Genomic DNA, 20,416 nt, shown 5'->3' with positions numbered 1-20,416 from the left:
AAGACATTGAATGAGTCGCGAGCGGATCATCAACCGGTGTCTGAGGACTAACCGAGCATCCGGGTCCTAAAGCCCGCGAGTCGCGACCGATTATCAATCAGAAACATCGATTAAGCCACACAGTGTGAATTATGAACACAATATGAGCTGCGTTTAACAGCAAAAGCATTATCTACACTAACAATCATGCAATATTTTACATGCACGGACCACCCATCCTAACTTTTAAAAGACAGCCCTGGCATAGCTACTGTACTGCATATGTATAAAGACCTAATTCATTTTATGTATTAATTTAAAGATAATTTAATTTATTTATTTTAATCAATTTAAGTTAATCAATTTGCTTATTTAGTTTTCATATTTATATTTATTTAAATAATTTATTTGAATCAATTTAGATGCATCACGTTTATTTTATTTATTTATCTTAATAAATGCATTGTAATTAAATGCATTAATGTATAATTTATTTATGTATTTAAATCAAATTATATTCACTTAAATTATTTCTTATTTTAATCAATGATTTATTTAGTTTAATCTTACTTCTATTTATTTATTTGAATGAATTTAGTGTAATAAAATGCATTTATTTCTTATTTTTTATTTATTTAAATCAAGTTTTATTTGCTTATTTGAATTAATCTTTATTTTAGTCAATTTTATTTATTTAGATTACTTTTATGTTTATTATTATTTTTTATTTTTTTACTCTGCTTTTCCACATACCCCCTTGCACTCCCTTGTAGCCCTGGACCCAAGTTTGAAGACCCCTGATTTAAGCTATAAAGAATCATCAAAAAGTTTCACCTTGCATTATTTGGTATCACCAAGAACCATAATTTCAAGATTTAGATTTATAAGTTAATTTCTACTGAGACACCAAATTGAAAATGTATTGCATTCCTGCAATGTGGTTTTGCTGGGGTCAAACTGAATGGCTACCATTCACATCTCAGTAAAGTGAATGCTTTATGACACCACAGAAGATTAAAGCCTCAGTTTCAGCCTATTGAGGTCAAATGAACATATTTAAACATTAAGGGGAAAATATGCTACTTTCAAAATTACTATTATTAGCAGTGATACAGCACATCAAACACAATCAGTGCGGTCACACTCAGTAGCAGAACCGGCCAGTAACGCTAGATGGCGATAACAGCAGAACAGCGCGACTGAGCCTCAGAGGAACACATGAGTGAGGGAATCTCTGCACTCATTATACACATCTTTCCACAGGTTCAGGACATTTCTATGCATGTAAATGATAAACTATACACTTTAAACCACTGAACCGAGAATGTCTGATCCTGAACTTTGAACTGATAAAACCGCTGATAGTTTTGAGTTTGACACGCGCGCATCATGTGATCAACAGTGCATGTTCTGTCAGACAGGAACCGCACACACTGATTGGAAATAAAAGGATAATCACATTAAACAGTAAGTAGCAAACAGTTCTGTCTGTCTGTCTATTCTGCACCATTATATGAACAAACGGTTTTTAATTGTATTTATGCTTTGCAGTGTCATCAAAACGTGAAAACTGTTATAATGAACTCACCGGCATGTTGTTCTCACATATGCTCTCAGGAATATTCCACATGTCGCCACATTGACTTTTGAAGAAGGAAAAAATCTCCATCTTATAAACGTCTAACTAATGTTTTGTGAGTTGTTAAAAGTTTCGCGCGATGCTTGTACTTTGAATTAATCAGATATGGTCAGATAATTATTTTAAATCCACATAAAGCCATATATATATTTATAAAGATTCGAAATAACCAAAAAAGCACAAGTTATCATTTCGAATTGTGTTGTTATCGCAGGATTACTTGCGAGAAACGCAAGCCTGTTCACGATTCGCGATATAACGGCCTCGTTCATGATTATACATGGCAACCAATGAGATTTGCGCTCATGTTTCAGTCTCCGCCTTCTTGTCCTTATATGGTGTTGCTCCGCCTGTTTTCATGCGTGTTCCCGCGTGAACCATGATTTGAGTGTACGGAAGCCGATGAGCTCTAATTGCTGTGTTCTGTGGTCAACTATTTTTTTAAATAAAACGTTATAATTAAAGGGATTTTCCTACCAAAAATGAAACCTTTATTCGCCTTCATGCCGTCCTGAAGGTGACTTTCTTTCTTCAGATGAACACAAACAAAGGTTTTTGAAAAAATAATTAATCTCTGCAAATAGGCCTACATATGCAAGTGTACTCCAAAGTTGACTCTTTAAAAAACACTCAAAACAATTGCTGGCGTTTATGTCAAGCATGAACTCATGAACCCGCATATGACAGTTGGCCAGAAGCAACGTTTGTAGTTTATATATATATATAAAAAAAAGATTAAAAAGTGTTTGAGGGTATGTTTACACGGTGTACCAAAAACACAAAAGTTGGTTTTCACATACAGACGACTGTCGTGTTCAGTTTGTGTGTTTTTTGAAACATAATAGATAATTTAGGGGCCGTTTACATGACACTTTCAACTAAATAAACTGAAAACTTATGCGTTTTGGCTGTTCATTTACACAACAACGGCGTTTTTGCGGCTTTGGCTGTTTCGGGTTTGCTGGCGATTTCTGCCATTTACGTCAAAGTGCACGTTTTTGGAAACAATACAATTATTGTCTCCATTAAAACAACAAAAGTGTGCATTACGTGCTCATTTTATAGATGCATAGTGTTTCTTTTCGAAGTGACATCGCCATCTACTGGCCAGGCAGCTGAAAATACAGCGTTTTAGTCGTTTTCGCAATGAAAAACTTTTCCGTTTAAATTGTTTAAACATGCCATGTTTGTCGTGTGTGAATATATATATATATATATAGAATAGATAGATAGATTAATCGCACCCAAAATAAAAGTTTGTGTTTACATAATATATTTGTGTATTGTGTATAATTATTTTGTATATATAAATACACACACATGCATGTAGAAATATTTGCATTTATTTACTGCATATATATTTTTATATAATTTATATTATATCTAAATAGAACTATTTTATATAAATATCAAATTTTTCTTAAATATATACATGCATGGGTGTGTATTTATATATACAAAATAATTATACACAAACACAATACACACACATATATTATGTAAACACAAACTTTTATTTTGGATGCGATTAATCGTTTACAGCCCTAATAAATATATATAGGCTATTTATATATATATAAATGGTATAGTAGCCAGCCATATATAGCATGTACTGTTAGTAGACCTCTAAATAGTTTACAGTAAAATGCTATATAAAAAAAAAAATAGCATTTATTTTTAAATATATAACATTTTATATAATTTTTATATTTTTTATATCAAACACATACAGTACATTTCAGCCAATCACAGTGCGTTTTCAAATCCTTTTCTGTATTTTGATGATTTCCACTTCTCCCTCCAGTGAACATTGTGATCCGGCGCTATCAGCCCTCTGACCGGGAGGCCGTCGAAAGAGTTTTCCGAGATGGAATAGAGGAGCACATCAGTCCTGCGTTCATGTACGCCATGACCCGGCCGCTGCACATCGCCGTGAGCCTGTTCTTCTACATCGGCTCGTATGTGTGGAGTGGGCAGTCGGTGCTTCTGGCCCTGGTGTCTGGAGGAGCCTGGATCGGTCTCGTGTTCTTCTGCTGCTACGAGTTCTACGCCGGCTACGTGCGGGCCAGACTGAACACGGACATGCACGATATTCCGGGTTACTACCTCAGTAATCCAGACAACTGCTTCTGGGTTGCCGAGGCTGAGATGAGCGGCCGGCCTCAGGTTTTGGGGATGGTGGCCGTTGAAGGAAAAAATGTCCCGGGAAGTGATGGGGAAAAGTATGGCGAGGTTTACCGAATGATTGTTTCGTCCAGCTGTCGGCGTTCTGGTCTCGGTCGCCAGCTGGCTAAAACTGCCGAAGACTTCTGCAGGGAACGTGGCTTCTCAAAGATCGAACTTTCCACCTCTTCCACGCAGAGAGCAGCCGTGGCGCTGTACTTTAAGCTGGGCTTTAAACTCATCCTGGTTCACACGCGATCGGAGTTCCCAAAGTGGATGATCTGGATGACTAGAGCCACAATCCTGACCATGGAGAAGAACATCTGAGCATTCACTTTTCATCTAAAGGCTGAAAGTTACTTTTGTAGTTCTGATTTTCTTTAATAATCATAGTTGCACTTTTTTACAGAAGTTTTATAGCACTGTTTTACATCACACAAATCTAATTCAATTGCAATTAAAGATTTTTCACTTTTGATTTATTTCTTGCTTGCAATACAGTACATACAGTATCTGTGCATTATTACAAATTGTATTATTTTTTAATTATTTCTTTACACAGCCCAGATGAAGCCCTGTTTAGGGTGAAGCTGATTCGTTCTCCTTACATAAGGTGGACGATGACGAATTTTCTTATAGAAACAACTTCGTTGTATTATTTTCATCTTATCACTGTGAAGCTGCTTTGATACAATCTGCTTTATAAATAAAGGTGACTTAACTTGACATAAATTGAATCAACACCAGAAATACATCACATCCTGTCTAGACATGTGACTTACATTGGAAATAAATGGACATATTATTAATAAAGTTATATATTGTAAAATGTCTCCCTCAAAGTCAGTTATCAAAACTTCCTGGAGGTCATTCTGAATGACTTGTTTAAAAAAAAAAAAAAAAAATTGTATATGGTGATTAACCATAAAGGTAAAGTGTGCTTTAGCAAAAGCAATGCTACAATAAACATTGACATTGATAAAATGAATCTCCACTGCTGTACTACTTCTAAACAGACACTAGATGGAGGCATCAACCTCAGAATGATCATTTTGCTTCAGTCACTCAGAAAAAAGGTACAAAAACTCTCACTGGGCGGTGGCTTCTCAAACGGTACACTTTTGTACCTAAAGGGTGCATTTTGGGACCTTAAAGCTACTATTAGTACCTAAGTGTACATATTAGTTCGTAATAGGAGCAAATGCTCCATTTGAAGGTATATCACCCCAGTGACAGCTTTTGTAGCTTTTTTTCTGAGTGTTGGATAAAAGTTTTCAGGTGGATCAGATATTTTCCATCAAATCTGCGTGTGAGATCATTTGGCAGATGTGTAATGCTTTTACTGGTTTTGCTTGTCATTTTGTGACATATATTACAACTCTCAGTTTTAATTACAATATAAGCGATTTTCCTTTTACTCTTTAATATTTTGTTCCTCAGAATATTACAGGTATTTTATCGCATGATGTCCATCAGATTGTAACTTTCATATTTTATAGTCTCCCAGTGATCATGGTTTAGAAAATCTACCAGAAAGTATTGAAAAGGATTACAGGTGTTCCTCAGGAAACAATGCTTGTTATGTATGAATTCAAGTATAAGCAAGAACATTTTTGCCATTGGAAGTAGAAAGTGTAATCTGGATTCACCACTGCTATAGATGTAGTAACTGCTGATTCACAGAGAGATTATACTCCACGTTTACACCTCGGAGGAAAGCTGTCTTGAAGTGAATGACCTTTTAAAGATTAGAAAACTTTTACTGCGGTTGTACAGTAATGGTAAAGCTGATATGGATATAGGTTGGTTTGTGTGTGTGTGTGTGTCTGTGTGTGTAGGGTTTCTACAGGTTAAACCAGTTTCATTCATATATTTATGTTGTCCTGCTTCTATTTATGAAGTTTTGGGTCTGTAAGATTTTTTAAATGTTTTTGGAAGACGTCAGTTCTGATCACCAAGGATGCATTTATTTGATCAAATAAAAACAGTAATATCGTGAAATATATACACATATATATATATATATATATATATATATATATATATATATATATATATATATATATATATAAAATCTAATTAAATATAGTAAAATATAATTTATTCCTGTGATCAAAGCTGCATTTTCAGCATCATTACTCCAGTCTTCAGTGTCACATGATCCTTCAGAAATCAGTGTAATATGATGATTTGATGCGCATGAAACATTTATGATTATTATCAATGCCGAAAACAGTTGAGCTGCTTCATATTTTTGTGGAAACTGTGATACATTTGATCAGGATTCTTTGATGAATAGAATGTTCAAAAGAACAGCATTTATTTGAAATAGAATCTTTTGTAACATTTTAAATGTCTTCACTGGTATTTTTGCATCCCTATTTTAGTACTGGATATTTTTGTTGCCATACCGTATGTTTTCGTAACATAACCTGACAGAATTCAGTGTCTTCTTTCTGTAGAAACTTCTAGTTCTGTATGGACTGTTGCCCGTTTCTTGACTCGGGATAAAGGGCTTCCAGCAGGTGAATGGCCCCATGACTTATTTGAGTTTGCAATGAGAGCACCATTATATACATATTTTCATGTTGTTCATGTTTGATAAAAGCTTTAATCCAAAACGTCAATCATGTCACTTCATGTGAAATTAGGATCTTAATGTTGAACTTGTTTTAGTTTGGCATTGATGAAGCAGAAATGACGTCAGCGTCTACTATGAGAGAAACACATGCCATAATGCAGAAAAACTATAAGACAAGATCATGTCAATTTAATCACAGGAACGCCATTACATTAATACATGGGTCAAGTAAGAATAAAGATAAACATTAATTTCGGATGATTTATTCACTGCTCGACTTGTTCTAATACTACTATCAACACGGGCAGCAATCAGACATTTGACTTTATTGCATTGCTCTATTGGCGTAGTGAGTTTGTTTTTGCCCTGAGCCCACACAACACGAGGTGAACGACACTGGCCCCGGGCCAAAGCAAAGGGACGTTGAGAAACTGGGGTTAAAGTTACAGTAGTTGCATGTTATATCACTTGGCAGTGTGTTTGTGTGCCTTTCTGTCAAAACATCAAGTTCATAGCTTGTGAAATGCCAGAACATGATGACATTGTTGAATCTGTGTCAGTCCAGTGTCAACTGACGGCTCACCGGCCAATTAACCCGTGCACCCCATAAACCCCGGAGAACAGCTCCATACTCCATACTGGAGAACGGCCAACCGAGCGGAACAACTTCACTACAAAAACAATAGTAGGCCTAGTAATAAAAATAATAACAACAATAACAATATAATAGATTTTTCTAATATTAACAATTTCTATTAATATTTTATATAATATTACATAATAAAAAATATATATTGACCTTTCATGCAATCAAATGTTCAAAAAATAAAATAATGAAATTTATTTTGATAATATTTTTTTCATTTTAGAAAATGTAATCAATTTAGAATATATTATGTAATATATTATAATTTATTTAGTATTATTTAATATGGAAATTCAATGAAAATTACCTATTAATTGTCATTTAAGTGAAATTACTGAAGTTAAATACGAAGTTTCCACACATTAAATACGAGCTTGATAAAAATTATCATTCTAGAAGAAAATTTCAGATGGATGGCACTTACAGGCTTTTGCATCTGAACTCACACACACACACACACACACACACACACACACACACACACACACACACACACACACACACACACACACACACACGCGTACCTGTATATACATACATATATATATAATGTAAATATGTATATGTTTTTGTATATACAGTATATACGTAAATTAAATAGTGTTTTTCACAAAACACATTCTTGTTTTTTAAAGCAGAAAATCATGATGTTAATGTTTAGAATATCTTTATGCCTTATAGTCGTGTTTAGCAATATATTGTTCACATTTTGTGATGATACAAGCAATCACACAGTTGAGATCTGCCATACATCACTACATGAGTATACTGTATTTATGCGGATAAAGTTGGGCATACTTATAGTTCCAACTTTATATAAAGAACTGGGCGATAATATAGTTGCAAAAACCAGGCAGTCCAGCATTTTTATTGTGAAAAGTGGAATATTATAAATATAAACATAGTATAAAAATAAAATATTATTTAATATAGAAATATCTTTAAAACTGTTTATAGTTTAGCTACTGTATCTGGACTGATGTACGGCCTGCTTTGAGTCTCTTGTTGGTAAAAAGAATAATAGGTGTTTTTGGAACGAGTATATTATTAATTTAAAGTGGATAATATTTCCACCCTTTATTAAATCAACTTCAGCCTCCATTTCTACTGAGAATTAATCATTATAGTCCTGATATAAAAGCTTTTTTTATTTTTTTATTTTTTTAGATCTGATCAGTGATGGTAAAACCATGAATTATTACTGTATTCACATATGGTGCATGTCCAGACAAACATAATATCATATTACTTTTTTGTAAGTATTTTTATTGTGTCACACAATAAATTCACTTCATATCAGACCACAGCATTACATTCACACTTTGTATTATAAACAAAAGTGGTTTGTTGTGGTGAACAATATCCTGTGAATTAGATTGTCTTTGATTTGCTTTTTCAACATGTTTTCTCAACACACATACATACATTAAACACATAATTTATTGAGTATATAAATAGAATGTTACATTTATGTTTTATATGACATATATGTACATTTCTACACAGTTTTTGTATTAAAAAAAGAGAATAAAAAGAATTTTACATAATACTGTACATGGAACGATTTCAGTACAAAACAATATTGCATAGAAAATGCATCACCTCTACATAATAATAATTTTAACATTTTAGTAAAATATATTTACTATAGTAGTAATATAGGTAGCAGCAATTATGAGAACGTTAAATATTTAATTTTAATTTAGTAAATAAATAGAATAATCATATGTACTAATAGTTTGAGGTATATTTGAAGTGTGAGACTGATACACTGATACAGGTTAGCAGCGATATAAAGGTCTCGTAATGTGTCTGATCCATTGATATGGAGTCATTCGTTCAGGTTAGTACTGGTACAAGGTATCTGCAAAGATAAAAAATACAAGAGAAGATTGTCACGGTGCACACATGAGCATCAAACCTCTGCTAATATCTTGAATGAAACGTTTGAGCGCGTGCGCGTTTCATTACCTCATCGGGGGACAAACGCCACCGGAAGCTCTCGACTGGGAACCAGTGTTCCTGAATGCAGCGACTCCACCGGCTCATGGTCTGTGGCCACAATCTCATAGTCACGCAGTATCTGTAATAAACAGCATAGGAAACATTAGGACTAGGTGAAGAAAATACATCGGACCTAGAAGTATTGTTAACCGTTTAATGTCCAGCCTGCACTGCAAACGTACCCAGCAAAGACCCAGCTGGATCTGCAGCTCAGCGAGACGCCGGCCGATGCACATCCTCTTCCCGGTCCCGAAGGGAACATGTGCGAACGGGTTGATGGAGCCTTTATCTTCAAGCCAGCGTTCGGGTCTGAACTGCTTCCCGTTGTCAAAATACTCCTCGCTTGAACCGATAGCCTGACTGTTGATCATCAGGACGGTCTGAGAACATAAAGAAATAGTGTTAATAAATATAATGCTCCAATTTTCATCTCATGAACTGCTAAATATGAATGTGCATTGCATAAAATATTTTTTAAAACATTTAACGTAGATATTATGATGAAGTAATTAAAGGGACACAAAATAGCACTGTAAAAAAAATTACATCAAATTTACGGTAAAACACCGGCAGCTGTGGTTACCAGAAATTTACCGTAAAAAATACGGTAGCAACATTTTAGGTTTTACAGACTTAACTTAAAATTTACAGTAATAAACCGTATTTCATTATCTGATATAATGTTAATTAACCGACCTATTGAAGTATTACCGGTAATATCTGTTTTGTACCATTGTATTACACTGACACCCACCAATCACAGCGGTGACAAGAGTTACATGATGAACCAAAGGTCATCTCAAGCAGTTATTTCAACAAAATTACATCAAATTTGAAGTGTCACGCAGGGAATTTTGTGAATGTCAATTTACGTTTTTTTTTTTTTTACTGTAAATTATACAATGACTTGTTCTTTTTCACTTCCAAAAACTGTAAATTTAATGGTATTTTACAGTAAAACTACATTAAATGTACCGGTGTATCTATCACAGTTATTCACCGTATATAGTACGGAAATTGTCTGTTAACCAATTAACTGTTTTTCACTGTAGCATTTTTACAGTCTTTTACAGTTTTTTACAGTAGGCAGTATTTTAAGGCAGATGCACACCTGATGTGAAGGATAGATAACATCTAATCATCAAACTCTACTAGAATCAATTTTGTGAGTCAATTCTTTCATAAGCTTCAATGCTGCTAATGTAGAGCTTTCCAAAATCAGCTGCTTATGAACTCTTCTTTCAGTTATGATGTTGTATTAGAAGCTGCCAGTTAGACGGTGGACATCAGGACCACTCACTAGGTTTCGGATCAGAGTTCATATAGGGGGAAGTAGTGAGCAGGACTGATAATAATGAATACTCACTCCTTTAGGCAGAGTATAATCGCCCAGCACGGTGTCTTTGTCTAAGGTACGGCTGGTGAACGGCACAGAGGGGGAAACTCTGCAGGGAAAAAAACAACAACAATGAACCTCTTGCTGTGAGAATTTCCATCTTTTGCATGCGTGAGACTGTAAGCTGAATGGTATGAGGCACTTTATGGCGCTAATGCAAGTCAAGGCTATAGATAATCCCACAAATACACCATCAACATTCACAGCACATGCTTTAGCATTATCCTTCTTTCATGTACAAGGACATGTCTTCCGGTAACGCATGACTGTCGTCTGGAACATGAAAGTGTGAGGGTATAAACACGACTTCCACGTGCTTTCGGATTCCAGTCGGGACTATGTCACATGACTGGACCTAATGACCTCATATGAACCTTTACAGCCGATTCCACACATTCATAAGAACAGTGCTGGGATGGACGGCTACACTATTAAAAATAACGTTTTTTTTTAACAGCAATGCCATAGAATAATTATTTTTGGTTCTCCAAAGAACCTTTCAGTTAACCGTTTTTAAAAGTTAAAGAACATTTTAATAATCTAAAGGACATTTTGTGCAATGGAATGTTGCCATGAATGTTTAAGGCTCTTCATTGGACCATCAATGCCAATAATTAACCTTTAATTCTGACATCCTTAATAATTCTGGTTCTTGTTTGGCATCAATGGTTCCATCAAGAACCTTTAACATTCATGGATCCTTTCTATTCCACAAAAGCTCCTTCAAAGAAAACAAGTTCAGTAGATTATTGAATTGTTCTTCACACTAAGAAAAAATGATTAAGAACTGCACACTGAAAAGTTGTTTCTAGAACTCAAAGTGGTTCTTTCACTGTTAAAAATAACGGTTGTTTATTGGCATTGATGGTTTCAATGAAGAACCTTTAACCAGTCTTTCCATTTCACAAAGCGTTCTTTAGATTATTAAAATGTTCTTTACACAAGAAAATGGTTCTTTAACGTTTAAAAATGGTTTACTGAAAGGTTCTTTGGGGAACCAAAATGGTTCCAACACACTTAAAAATGAAGGTACTTTATTGGCATCTATGATTCCATGAAGAACCTGTAAAATCCATGAAACCTTTCAAAACATTAAAATATTTTATACTGGAAAAAGGTTCTTTAGATTTTTAAATGATCCTCACACTAAGAAAAACTGAAAGGTTCTTCGAGGAACCCAAAATGGTTCTTCTATCGCCTCCCTGCAAAAACTTTAACATACTGTAAAAAAGAGTGTTACATCTTTCCATTGCACAAAAAAAATGTAGGTTCTAAAATGCTTCATGTAAGAACTGTTCACTGAAAGGTTCTTTAAAACACAAATATTTCTTACACCTTTAAAAACCATTTTGGTTTCCCCAAAGAATTTCCCAGAACCTTTTGTGCAATGAAAAGATTCCACACACAAAATAAAGATCCTGGTCCAAGGATGATGGTTCCATCGAGAACCTTTAACATCCATGGATCCTTTTTTATTCCACAAAAGGTTCTTTATAGTGGAAAAGGGTTCTGTAGAGGGTTCTGTCATTCTTTGGGGAACCAAAAGCGGTTCTTAAGGCAAACTTGTGCATGAATTTTAAAGGTTCTTCATGGAATCATCGATGCCAATAAAGAACCTTTATTTTTAAGAGTGTAAAGTGGATTTTCTCAACCAGTATTAAGGGAAAACCTTTCAATTAAATCAAAAGAAAGACACGAGAAGTGATATTTTGCATACTTAAAATCTGTTTACAGAGCAGTTAAGCACATTGTGTTGCTCGTGCTCACCTCATGGACTCCTTCAGGCAGGCTTTGAGATAGGGCATGTTCTTGATGTGTTCGGCACGAGGCGTCTTCCCAGCAGGCACCACGTCTTGGATCTCCTTCAGAAGTTTCGCTTGGGCGCAGGGGTTTCGGGAGAGGTTGAAAATGACCCAGGACATGCTATTAGCCGTCTGCAGGAGGAAAACAAGAAGGATTTGCTTGGTCAATCAGGACACACTGTACAGCGGAACAATTAACGCTCGCCCTGCCTCATTCTTCTGACTTATGTGCTTGAGTGAACTAAGCCTGGATAAGAGCAGAACAAAGACGAGTTAAATCAACTGTTTTTTTTAGCTCGCTCGCGTGTGACTGGAAAACAAGCTCGCTGAAAAACAGGCTTGTTGTGAAAGTTGGTGTGTGTTGTGAATGCGTACCGTCTCCACTCCTCCGACCTGAAGTTCTGCTGTGGCGGCGTACAGCTCCTTCTTGGTGAGGTGGTTCTGGTGGAAGATATCGCAGAGGAAATCGTCCGCTTCGCCGTTTGAGTGCCTCTTCAGATTCTTGTCGATGTAAACTTTAGCTGTTGAGATGATAGACTGCTTGAGGAATTGAGGACATTTCTGATGGATGCTTTTTAATAAAAGTGTGTGCATTCTTAAAATGGTATTTCATGAAAATGTAAGTGAATAAAACACGCTATGCTCAATAATATTTACGGTGAATGCATGATTTTATTTAATGTTGTCCTTTATTGAAAGTTATGTTCACCAAAGCTGCATTTATTTGAGGGAAAATACATAGAAATGTTGTGAAATCACAGAACCATTTTAATATTCAAAATGTAATTTATTCCTGTGATCATAAACTGCAGGAAAGATGAAGTATTTGTGATAGTGTGACAGGTGTCTGTCAGTGAGAGCAACAACACAACAAACTGAGAGTAATTCAGTGCAATTCAATTCTCTCTCTCTCTCTCTCTCTCTCTCTCTCTCTCTCTCTCTCTCTCTCGGTATACAAATATTTGGCTGGATTCTCTTGCACTTAGGTCACCACGTTTACTACTGTGGTTTTCTCTCTCTCTCTCTCTCTCTCTCTCTCTCTCTCTCTCTCTCTCTCTCTCTCTCTTCATGTGTCATCACCTGACTGAACACTTTATGGGTTACACGTCACTTGATCAAGGAACTCTTTAGTACCTGTGCTAAAAATACGGTCCCATGCCGCTGTGTGGTCTCTCCATGTTTTGGTATTCAGAATCCTGTGAAGCATCACGGGCGTCACCATCATTGTTCCAAAGGTACTCATCATCTGAAAGTGAGAAAGCACAATTTGTTTTTTAACTATGGCTTACTTGCATCTTTGCATTTCTAATGCCTCAAAGCACAGCTAGAGACGTGGCTCCGGACTTTAAGTCGCATCGGTCAAAAAATGCATCATGAAGAGGAAAAAAACATAATATAAGTCGCACTGGACTATAAGTCGCATTTATTTAGAAATTTATTTCACAAAATCCAAGACCAAGAACACACATTTAATCTGGAAAGGCAAGTTATTCAGCTCCACAATAGCACAGAACAACAGGCTGAATAGGTGTCCGGTGTGTTAAAGAAAGTTAACTTTCATCAGTTTCATCAATAGTTTAAACAGTGAGCGTTCACTGTTCACAATATTGATTGGGTCAAAGATATGGTCAATTTACCGTTTTTATCGACGTGATGAAATTCATGGCCTCCTCGCTGACATTGTCTTGCAGGAGCCCAAAACGTTTGTCATAAAGCACATAGCAAATGGCTATAAGACCCAAAGAGAGAGAAACATTCAATGCATTTCATTATAGCAATGCAGTGTAGTATATGTGGGAAGTGTTGCATGAAAACTCACTTTCAAAGGACCACTTGTTCAGTTCAAAATACAAATCATTGATCTTTCCATTGACATTTGCTCTTCCGATCCTCTTTATCAAATCAGCCGAAACCTTAAAGACAACAGGCAGTCATATATGTGCATAGATGTGAATGATACAGTACGTGAACTGATGTGTATCGAGCACAACTCACTTCATTGATTTTCCCATCCAGTTTCATGACTTCAGTTGGTTTCATGAGTTTCTGCTGGAAAGCGCTGCGCACCCGCTGCCAGTCCTTCCCCTCCCTGCAGACACACCAGTTTAAAATACCACAGCTGTCATGAAATAACTAATTCAATCTTGTGAGAGAACCAGAATATTTACAGTATGAGCAGCCCATAAGCCTCGTCCCGCATGTCTCTGTACGCTTTCCATGGCTTGATCTCCAGTCTCTGAGGATAGCTGCCCTCCTTCCTGTAAAGAGCCTCCACTAAACCTGGAGCCCCGATGTGAACCGACTCAAAAGAGCCCAGCTTCATCCGGAAGATCTTCCCAAACTTCTTATGGTAATTGATCTGAGGGAAAAAAAAAGAACAGAGAAAATAAAACACTTGTGGAAAATGTACATGTGTGTGTGTGTGTGTGTGTTGTGTGTGTGTGTAGATATAAAGTGCTCTAAATAAGCATAAATAAGTACAAAGTTTCACTAAACGTCACAAAAATATCACCAATTAAGTTGAATTAAGTTAAAGTTAATTTATAGTGTACATATAAATACGAAAAATATAAATTAAAATTTAAATAAAATTATATTCAAATAATTATAATAATAATAAATATTATTATTAATGCAAGAAAAGCCTTTTTAATAGTATATTTCATAAACATTTGATATGGGCATAAACATATTTTTATGTTTTTTATTTGAAATTTGACACAAAAAAGTTTTTAAATCATTAAAATATATAAGGATATAAATGAAAATATTTATTTTTTTATAATGCATAATAGGCTAATGCAGAGGTTCATACCAGCGCCTGGTGTTGTCTCTTTAAGCCTCCTTTCCAGAGCACCTCGATGAGGCTGCCGAACAGCGGCCAGTTTGTTGGTCCAGGAATAGAGTCGAGACTGTGCGCGCATGGCGCGCTCCCGCCAGCATCCTTGGAGTCCAGCACGCACACGGAGGATGTGGGCTTACAGTGCTGAAGCCCCACAGACGACTTCTTCTTCAGTAGCTCCAGAATCTGAGGACCTTTCTGGATATGCACTCTCATCTTTAAGCGTGCGTAAAACGACGTGCGTAAAAGTGTCAGTGGAGTTTCTCTTAGATGCCACTATATATATATACTCGCGGCTGTGTTTATCTCGGTCGCGGCGACCAATCAGGAATCGTGTGTGGAAGTCGAGCCCACCATTCATTTATGGATCTACGTTGGTGAGTAGCCTATCGCATGACCCCGCGCAGCCCGAGGAAGTGCCCTCAAACGCGCTTTATAAATAAACACAGCGGAGGTGAGGCGGTTCGCTTTGAGCTGGCCTCAACTCCTCTCTCTGATTCAACACTGAGACCGCCAATATTTACTCAGCGGCTTCTGTGCGCTGCTGGCCAAAGGCGATCGGCAATCGCGGTTGTTTGTACAGTATTTGCGATGGTGCCTTGGAACATTTCGACGTGGAATTTCATTGATGACATTTTACATTTCATCATCGTTAAGCATCATTATGCAAATACGTGCAGCACTTGATTAATAATACCGCAAAAAAAAAAAAAAAAAAAAAGTTCTAAAAGCTTTTTGCATTGAGATAAGTTATTTTATTATGGTTTAACAGTATTGACATCAGAATAGTTGATACATAACATGGATGTGTCCATGAATATGAAGATTTTAGATTAAGAAGTTCCATGTGTGAATGAGCGGAAGTACATATTCATATAATGTACAAATATTAAGCATTCTATGAATATAATGTCATGCATAATAACCCAATAAGAACAAAGTATCTCCAGTTGAATTACAGCGTTTTAACCAGAATTAGGACAAATATAGCATGTTTTATGCAGCAGAGATTCAAAGTTCTCTAAATAACCATAAATAAAAAATAAATAAAATAACTGATTTAATTTATAGCATATATACATAAGAAAAATCTAAATTAGGCTAAAAGCGCACACACATTGAAACAAAATCAAGCTTTTATATTATTAATGCAAGGCAAGTCATGCTATTTTTTATTTGTATATTGTATTTTATACACTGATTCAAATTACTTTAATAAACATATATAAAATGAACTTTAAAATAATTACTGACTATTAAAAGTTAATGTTTTTTTAAATGACTAAAATTATATATATATATATATATAAAAAAAGGAACAGATTCATTTAAAATCATTAGGACATAAATGAAAATAAAATAACTGTTTTATAATGCATAATAATACAGAGGTTCTATAGTTGATATGCAACATGGAATCATGTCCATAACATCGAGATTTTACATTAAAAAGTAAAAGAGGAAGTGCATATAATGTGATGTCCTGCAGAGTGCATGCATAATAATGATAGAATAATAAACGGTGAATTATAGCATCTTCCACAGGACACAGCTGGAGTGGCATGTGAACTAGCGAATGTGTCTGCAAAGTTTGTTTAGCATTGTGGATTTGTGTAAGGGTCGTGCAGCCGGACCATGTTGTTACTGTAATGTGTGTATCGTATGACCCGTGAGGTTGGAGTGTAAAATTAACCGGGGTAAGCGTGTTGCCAGTACTCAGTGTACATGATGCAAAAACCTCATCTTACATCTGAACTGAAGCCCACTGGTAATCCCATCACGCTCATGATAGTTTAGTATAGTTTTACAAAAGTACAGATATGCAGTACAGCAAACATGTTGACTCACAGCACATAGATCTTGTTTAAATAACCTTGAACCCTCCGCAGTGCTTGCTGTGCTGCCGTAGCTTTTAACAAGATCAAGTCCACAAAACACACAGAGAACAGATTCATCACGGTTGTGTTTGGAAGAGCCATGTCTATTGACCAATCATCTCAACATGGCCAAATACTGGTGGATTTATCATATAATTGATATGGCTATCACATATTGAATTAAATCATTAATTTAAATAATAATAAAAAACGATAAATTATAAATTTCACTTCTGGTTTGAGCAGAGGTCAAGTTATTTTTCATGATCCATGAAAGAAAAACTGGAATCACATCACATTTTTTCATTTTTACCTTCTCTAATCAAAATGTTGCAAACAAAAATTGTTTAAATTGATTATCAATTCTTCTTTTCTTTCCCATTGTCACTTTTTATTCTGTTAGTAAAACCCCTTTAAATCACAAAGCCAGTTCCCTGATGACATCATCCTCCAGGAAGTGACATCATTTTGGAGGGAAATCAGCAGCACACATTTTGGTGAATATTATCTCACATTCTATCCTGTTTGAGAAAGTCAATATATTTGAAGTATCATTTGTTTGCATTACAGAAATGAATCAAAAGCTTAACACTTGTGTACTTCAGAATTGGTTGGTTAACGGTGGAGATGTTTGGACTATAAACAGTGAAGTTTATTGAGATGTTGATTCTGTTAAGCCATGTTTTTGTTAACCTAAAAACATATATAACAACAATAACATGTTTTGCTAAGTAACACACACAATAAAACTTTAATTTTGTTAACTTTATTGGGCTAAAATGACTAAATGAATGCAATATGACCCGATCCTCGGGTTGTTCCGGAACACATGGGTGGCCGTGCCGTTTTTTGGCAAAAACAAGGTATTAGAGCTATTGAAAGAACCACAGCCATGCAAGGACTTAAACCTCTCAACTTGTTTTTGGTTATTTGGCAGTACTAGGCTGTGAAATATACAAGACTCTTTCTTTGGTAAATTTTGGTTAAGCTCTTTCATACTTTTGGAATTTTTATTGCTCAACACTGGTTTGATTTTCTTCAGAAAGAGTAGATCAAAAGAAATGGAAAAATAATATCCATAAAAATACACATGAATTTGAAAAACATGGTATTTGGTCATGCAGAACTCACCGTCACCATCATGATGTTGGCGTTGTGTGTTTCTGCCAGTGCATTGACAGTTTCTAAGGTGTTCTGGGTAATTAATATGTGGTTTCTGTGGTGTTGTTAAAGGAACACGCCGACTTTTTGAGACTTTATCTTATTCACCGTATCCCCCAGAGTTAGATAAGTCCATACATACCCTTCTCATCTCCGTGCGTGTCGTAACTCTGTCTGACGCACCCACCGCTAGCCTAGCTTAGCACAAAGACTGGAGGTAAATGGCTCCAGCTAGCATACTGCTCCCAATAAGTGACAAAAAACACCAACATTTTCCTATTTACATGTTGTGATTTGTATAGTCACAGCGTGTACAAATAACAAGGTCACATGAGACACAGCCATCTTCTAACTGTATACATACTGGGAACTATATTCTACCTGGGCGGAGTGATTAGCGCAACACTGAGCGAACTCTGCGAGGAAATCACTCCGCAGAAGTAGCAGTGCTACGCCTTCTGAGAATATAGTTCCCAGTATATACGGCTAGAAGATGGCTGTGTCTCATGTGACCTTGTTAACACTGTGACTATATAAATCACAACATGTAAATAGTAAAATTTTGGCGTTATTTTGTCACTTATTGGGAGTAGTATGCTAGCTGGAGACATTTACCTCCAGTTTTTGTGCTAAGCTAGGCTAGCAGACAGAGTATGTATATGTATGTGTGGACTTATCTAACTCTGGGGGATACGGTGAATAAGCTAAAGTCCCAAAAAGTCTGCGTGTTCCTTTAATAGTTTAATTGATGATTTTCACATGATTATTTAGTGGCCTTTGTGAGATTTATCTCAGGTCAGGGATTTTGTTTTTCTTCTGTTTGCTTGGAAAAGTAAAAGTACACCTCTTCTTTAAGTCTAGCACAAATAGTACAGAATGAGTTAAAACTTAACTAACACAACTAATTAAGATGAAATGATATGTAACATGTTTTTAAACATATTCTATGAACCCATGTGTGTGCCTCATAAACTCGGTGACCCTACACACGCAAGACAGGCAGAAAACACATGAAGTGAAGCAAAACTGATGACTCAAACTCGGATGACCCCGACTGAGAGGTCATTGAGTTCAGTGACAAGCCTGCACACATGCAAATAAACACTTTGAATCTTGACAAATGAACGAATGTCTCTTTTATCCTTGACTGCATTATAATGATTTCCTAATTCCCAATATAATTATGAAGGAGTTTCCTTCTCCTTCGAGGAGTTTGGCTATTGAAAATAGAACTTTTTATTTGAACTCTTCTCAAATGAACAACATGACTTGTGTGAAATAATGCAATCACTTAAACCTCTATGATTAACTCCAGCACAGAATTAGTTGACTGCCACAGAGAGGATCTTATCTGAGTGTGTGTGCTCCTGGAATAAGCTCCCTCATTCTCAGCCACATCTGTTTCTCGAGCCGGTTGATGACCTTAGCCATCCTGTACAGAATAAGGTTGTGCATTCCACTAGGCATCAAGGTGTTGAAAGAGTTGTGTGTGTGATTTGTGTATGCGTCACTCATTCCTGTTATCACATCAGCGCATACCTGAGGAGCTAAGCTTGTCCAATAGCACCATTTTGCCGTCAATTTACAGTGCGTTTACGTCGCTTGGACAGTGATTTATGGATGTCATGTGAGAACGGCTCAGTCCTGGATACCTCTGCGAACTCACTGACCCTCTCTGAGGTTTCTGTTGCGTAAACAACTCGGTGGGCTGGGAAAGGGTTAAGGGTTTCCCTATACATTTAGCAGCCACCTTTGCTCTACTCAGGACCTCAAAGAGGATTTGATTTAGGGCCATCGTTGCCATGCAGATTTATCATAATGTCTTTATGAAATGAATCGGGGTGTAGTGGTTCCCAACTTGGTGGGTTGGAACCCAAGATTGGGTCTTGTTGACAGCAGTGGAAACAACAATGCAAATTGTAAATAATAAAGTGCAACTGAGCAGAGATAAGATCGACAGCTTCCATATCTTTTGTTGTTGACGTCAGATGCCGTCGAATAAAGGCCGCGGAGAGCATGCAACTAATTTAGACACTTTATATATTGTTTGGTCTGTGCAGTTCATGGTGATACATATCAGCGAGTGATTTAAGGGACTTTTTATTTACCTTTGTTGGAGTCACCAATTGATGTCCAATGTAAATCAAAACCAGTTGAGAACCATCCTCATCCAGTTTGCTGACAACAACAGATAATTTTCAGACACTGGTCAACTTTGAGATTTTGAGCTATTTTGCTTCCACAACTTGTTTTCTTTCAGACTGGGGGAAAGAAAACACATTCAAGTGTTTATTTTGCATTGTGTAGGTTTAAATGACTCTACATA

The 20,416-nt window shown here is 36.1% G+C and overlaps 3 protein-coding genes across 3 annotated transcripts in view; 1 reads left to right on the top strand and 2 right to left on the bottom strand.

Annotated features, from left to right (window-relative positions):
* Positions 1 to 1,927, bottom strand: part of slc12a5a (solute carrier family 12 member 5a) — a gene marked incomplete at its 5' end in the record, with an annotated part of 157,337 nt that extends 155,410 nt beyond the window's left edge. Inside the window, one exon of the mRNA XM_079627176.1 lies at positions 1,568 to 1,927. The remainder of the gene's footprint in view (positions 1 to 1,567) is intronic.
* On the top strand, positions 1,105 to 4,761 carry nat8l2 (N-acetyltransferase 8-like 2). Its single transcript, XM_079627200.1, has 2 exons — positions 1,105 to 1,446; positions 3,423 to 4,761. Coding segments are annotated over exons 1-2 (687 nt in total). The 5' UTR covers positions 1,105 to 1,445; the 3' UTR covers positions 4,109 to 4,761.
* Positions 4,762 to 8,174: 3,413 nt separating this feature from the next.
* Positions 8,175 to 15,332, bottom strand: cyp24a1 (cytochrome P450, family 24, subfamily A, polypeptide 1). The gene is made up of 12 exons (XM_079627187.1): positions 15,026 to 15,332; positions 14,379 to 14,569; positions 14,206 to 14,299; positions 14,030 to 14,123; positions 13,848 to 13,939; positions 13,345 to 13,456; positions 12,586 to 12,731; positions 12,176 to 12,342; positions 10,379 to 10,457; positions 9,195 to 9,392; positions 8,980 to 9,091; positions 8,175 to 8,872 (listed from the first exon to the last, which is right to left on the bottom strand). Exons 1-11 carry the CDS (start codon positions 15,266 to 15,268, stop codon positions 8,981 to 8,983), a joined length of 1,527 nt encoding a protein of 508 aa, XP_079483313.1. The 5' UTR covers positions 15,269 to 15,332; the 3' UTR covers positions 8,175 to 8,872; position 8,980.
* Positions 15,333 to 20,416: the final 5,084 nt, after the last annotated feature.

Source organism: Phoxinus phoxinus (assembly GCF_949152265.1).
Source record: "Phoxinus phoxinus genome assembly, chromosome: 11".
Lineage (NCBI taxonomy): Eukaryota > Metazoa > Chordata > Actinopteri > Cypriniformes > Leuciscidae > Phoxinus > Phoxinus phoxinus.
This window is presented reverse-complemented; position numbering and strand designations above follow the sequence as displayed.

What these genes read in the sequence shown, in the direction of transcription:
- cyp24a1 (XM_079627187.1), bottom strand. Translation starts at nt 15,268, where the DNA reads ATGAGAGTGCATATCCAGAAAGGTCCTCAGATTCTGGAGCTACTGAAG. An exon ending in GAACAAGTGGTCCTTTGAAA is followed by an intron (nt 13,940 to 14,029) that starts GTGAGTTTTCAT and finishes TGGGTCTTATAG; the next exon opens with CCATTTGCTATGTGCTTTAT. An exon ending in ATTATACTCTGCCTAAAGGA is followed by an intron (nt 9,393 to 10,378) that starts GTGAGTATTCAT and finishes TTATGTTCTCAG; the next exon opens with ACCGTCCTGATGATCAACAG.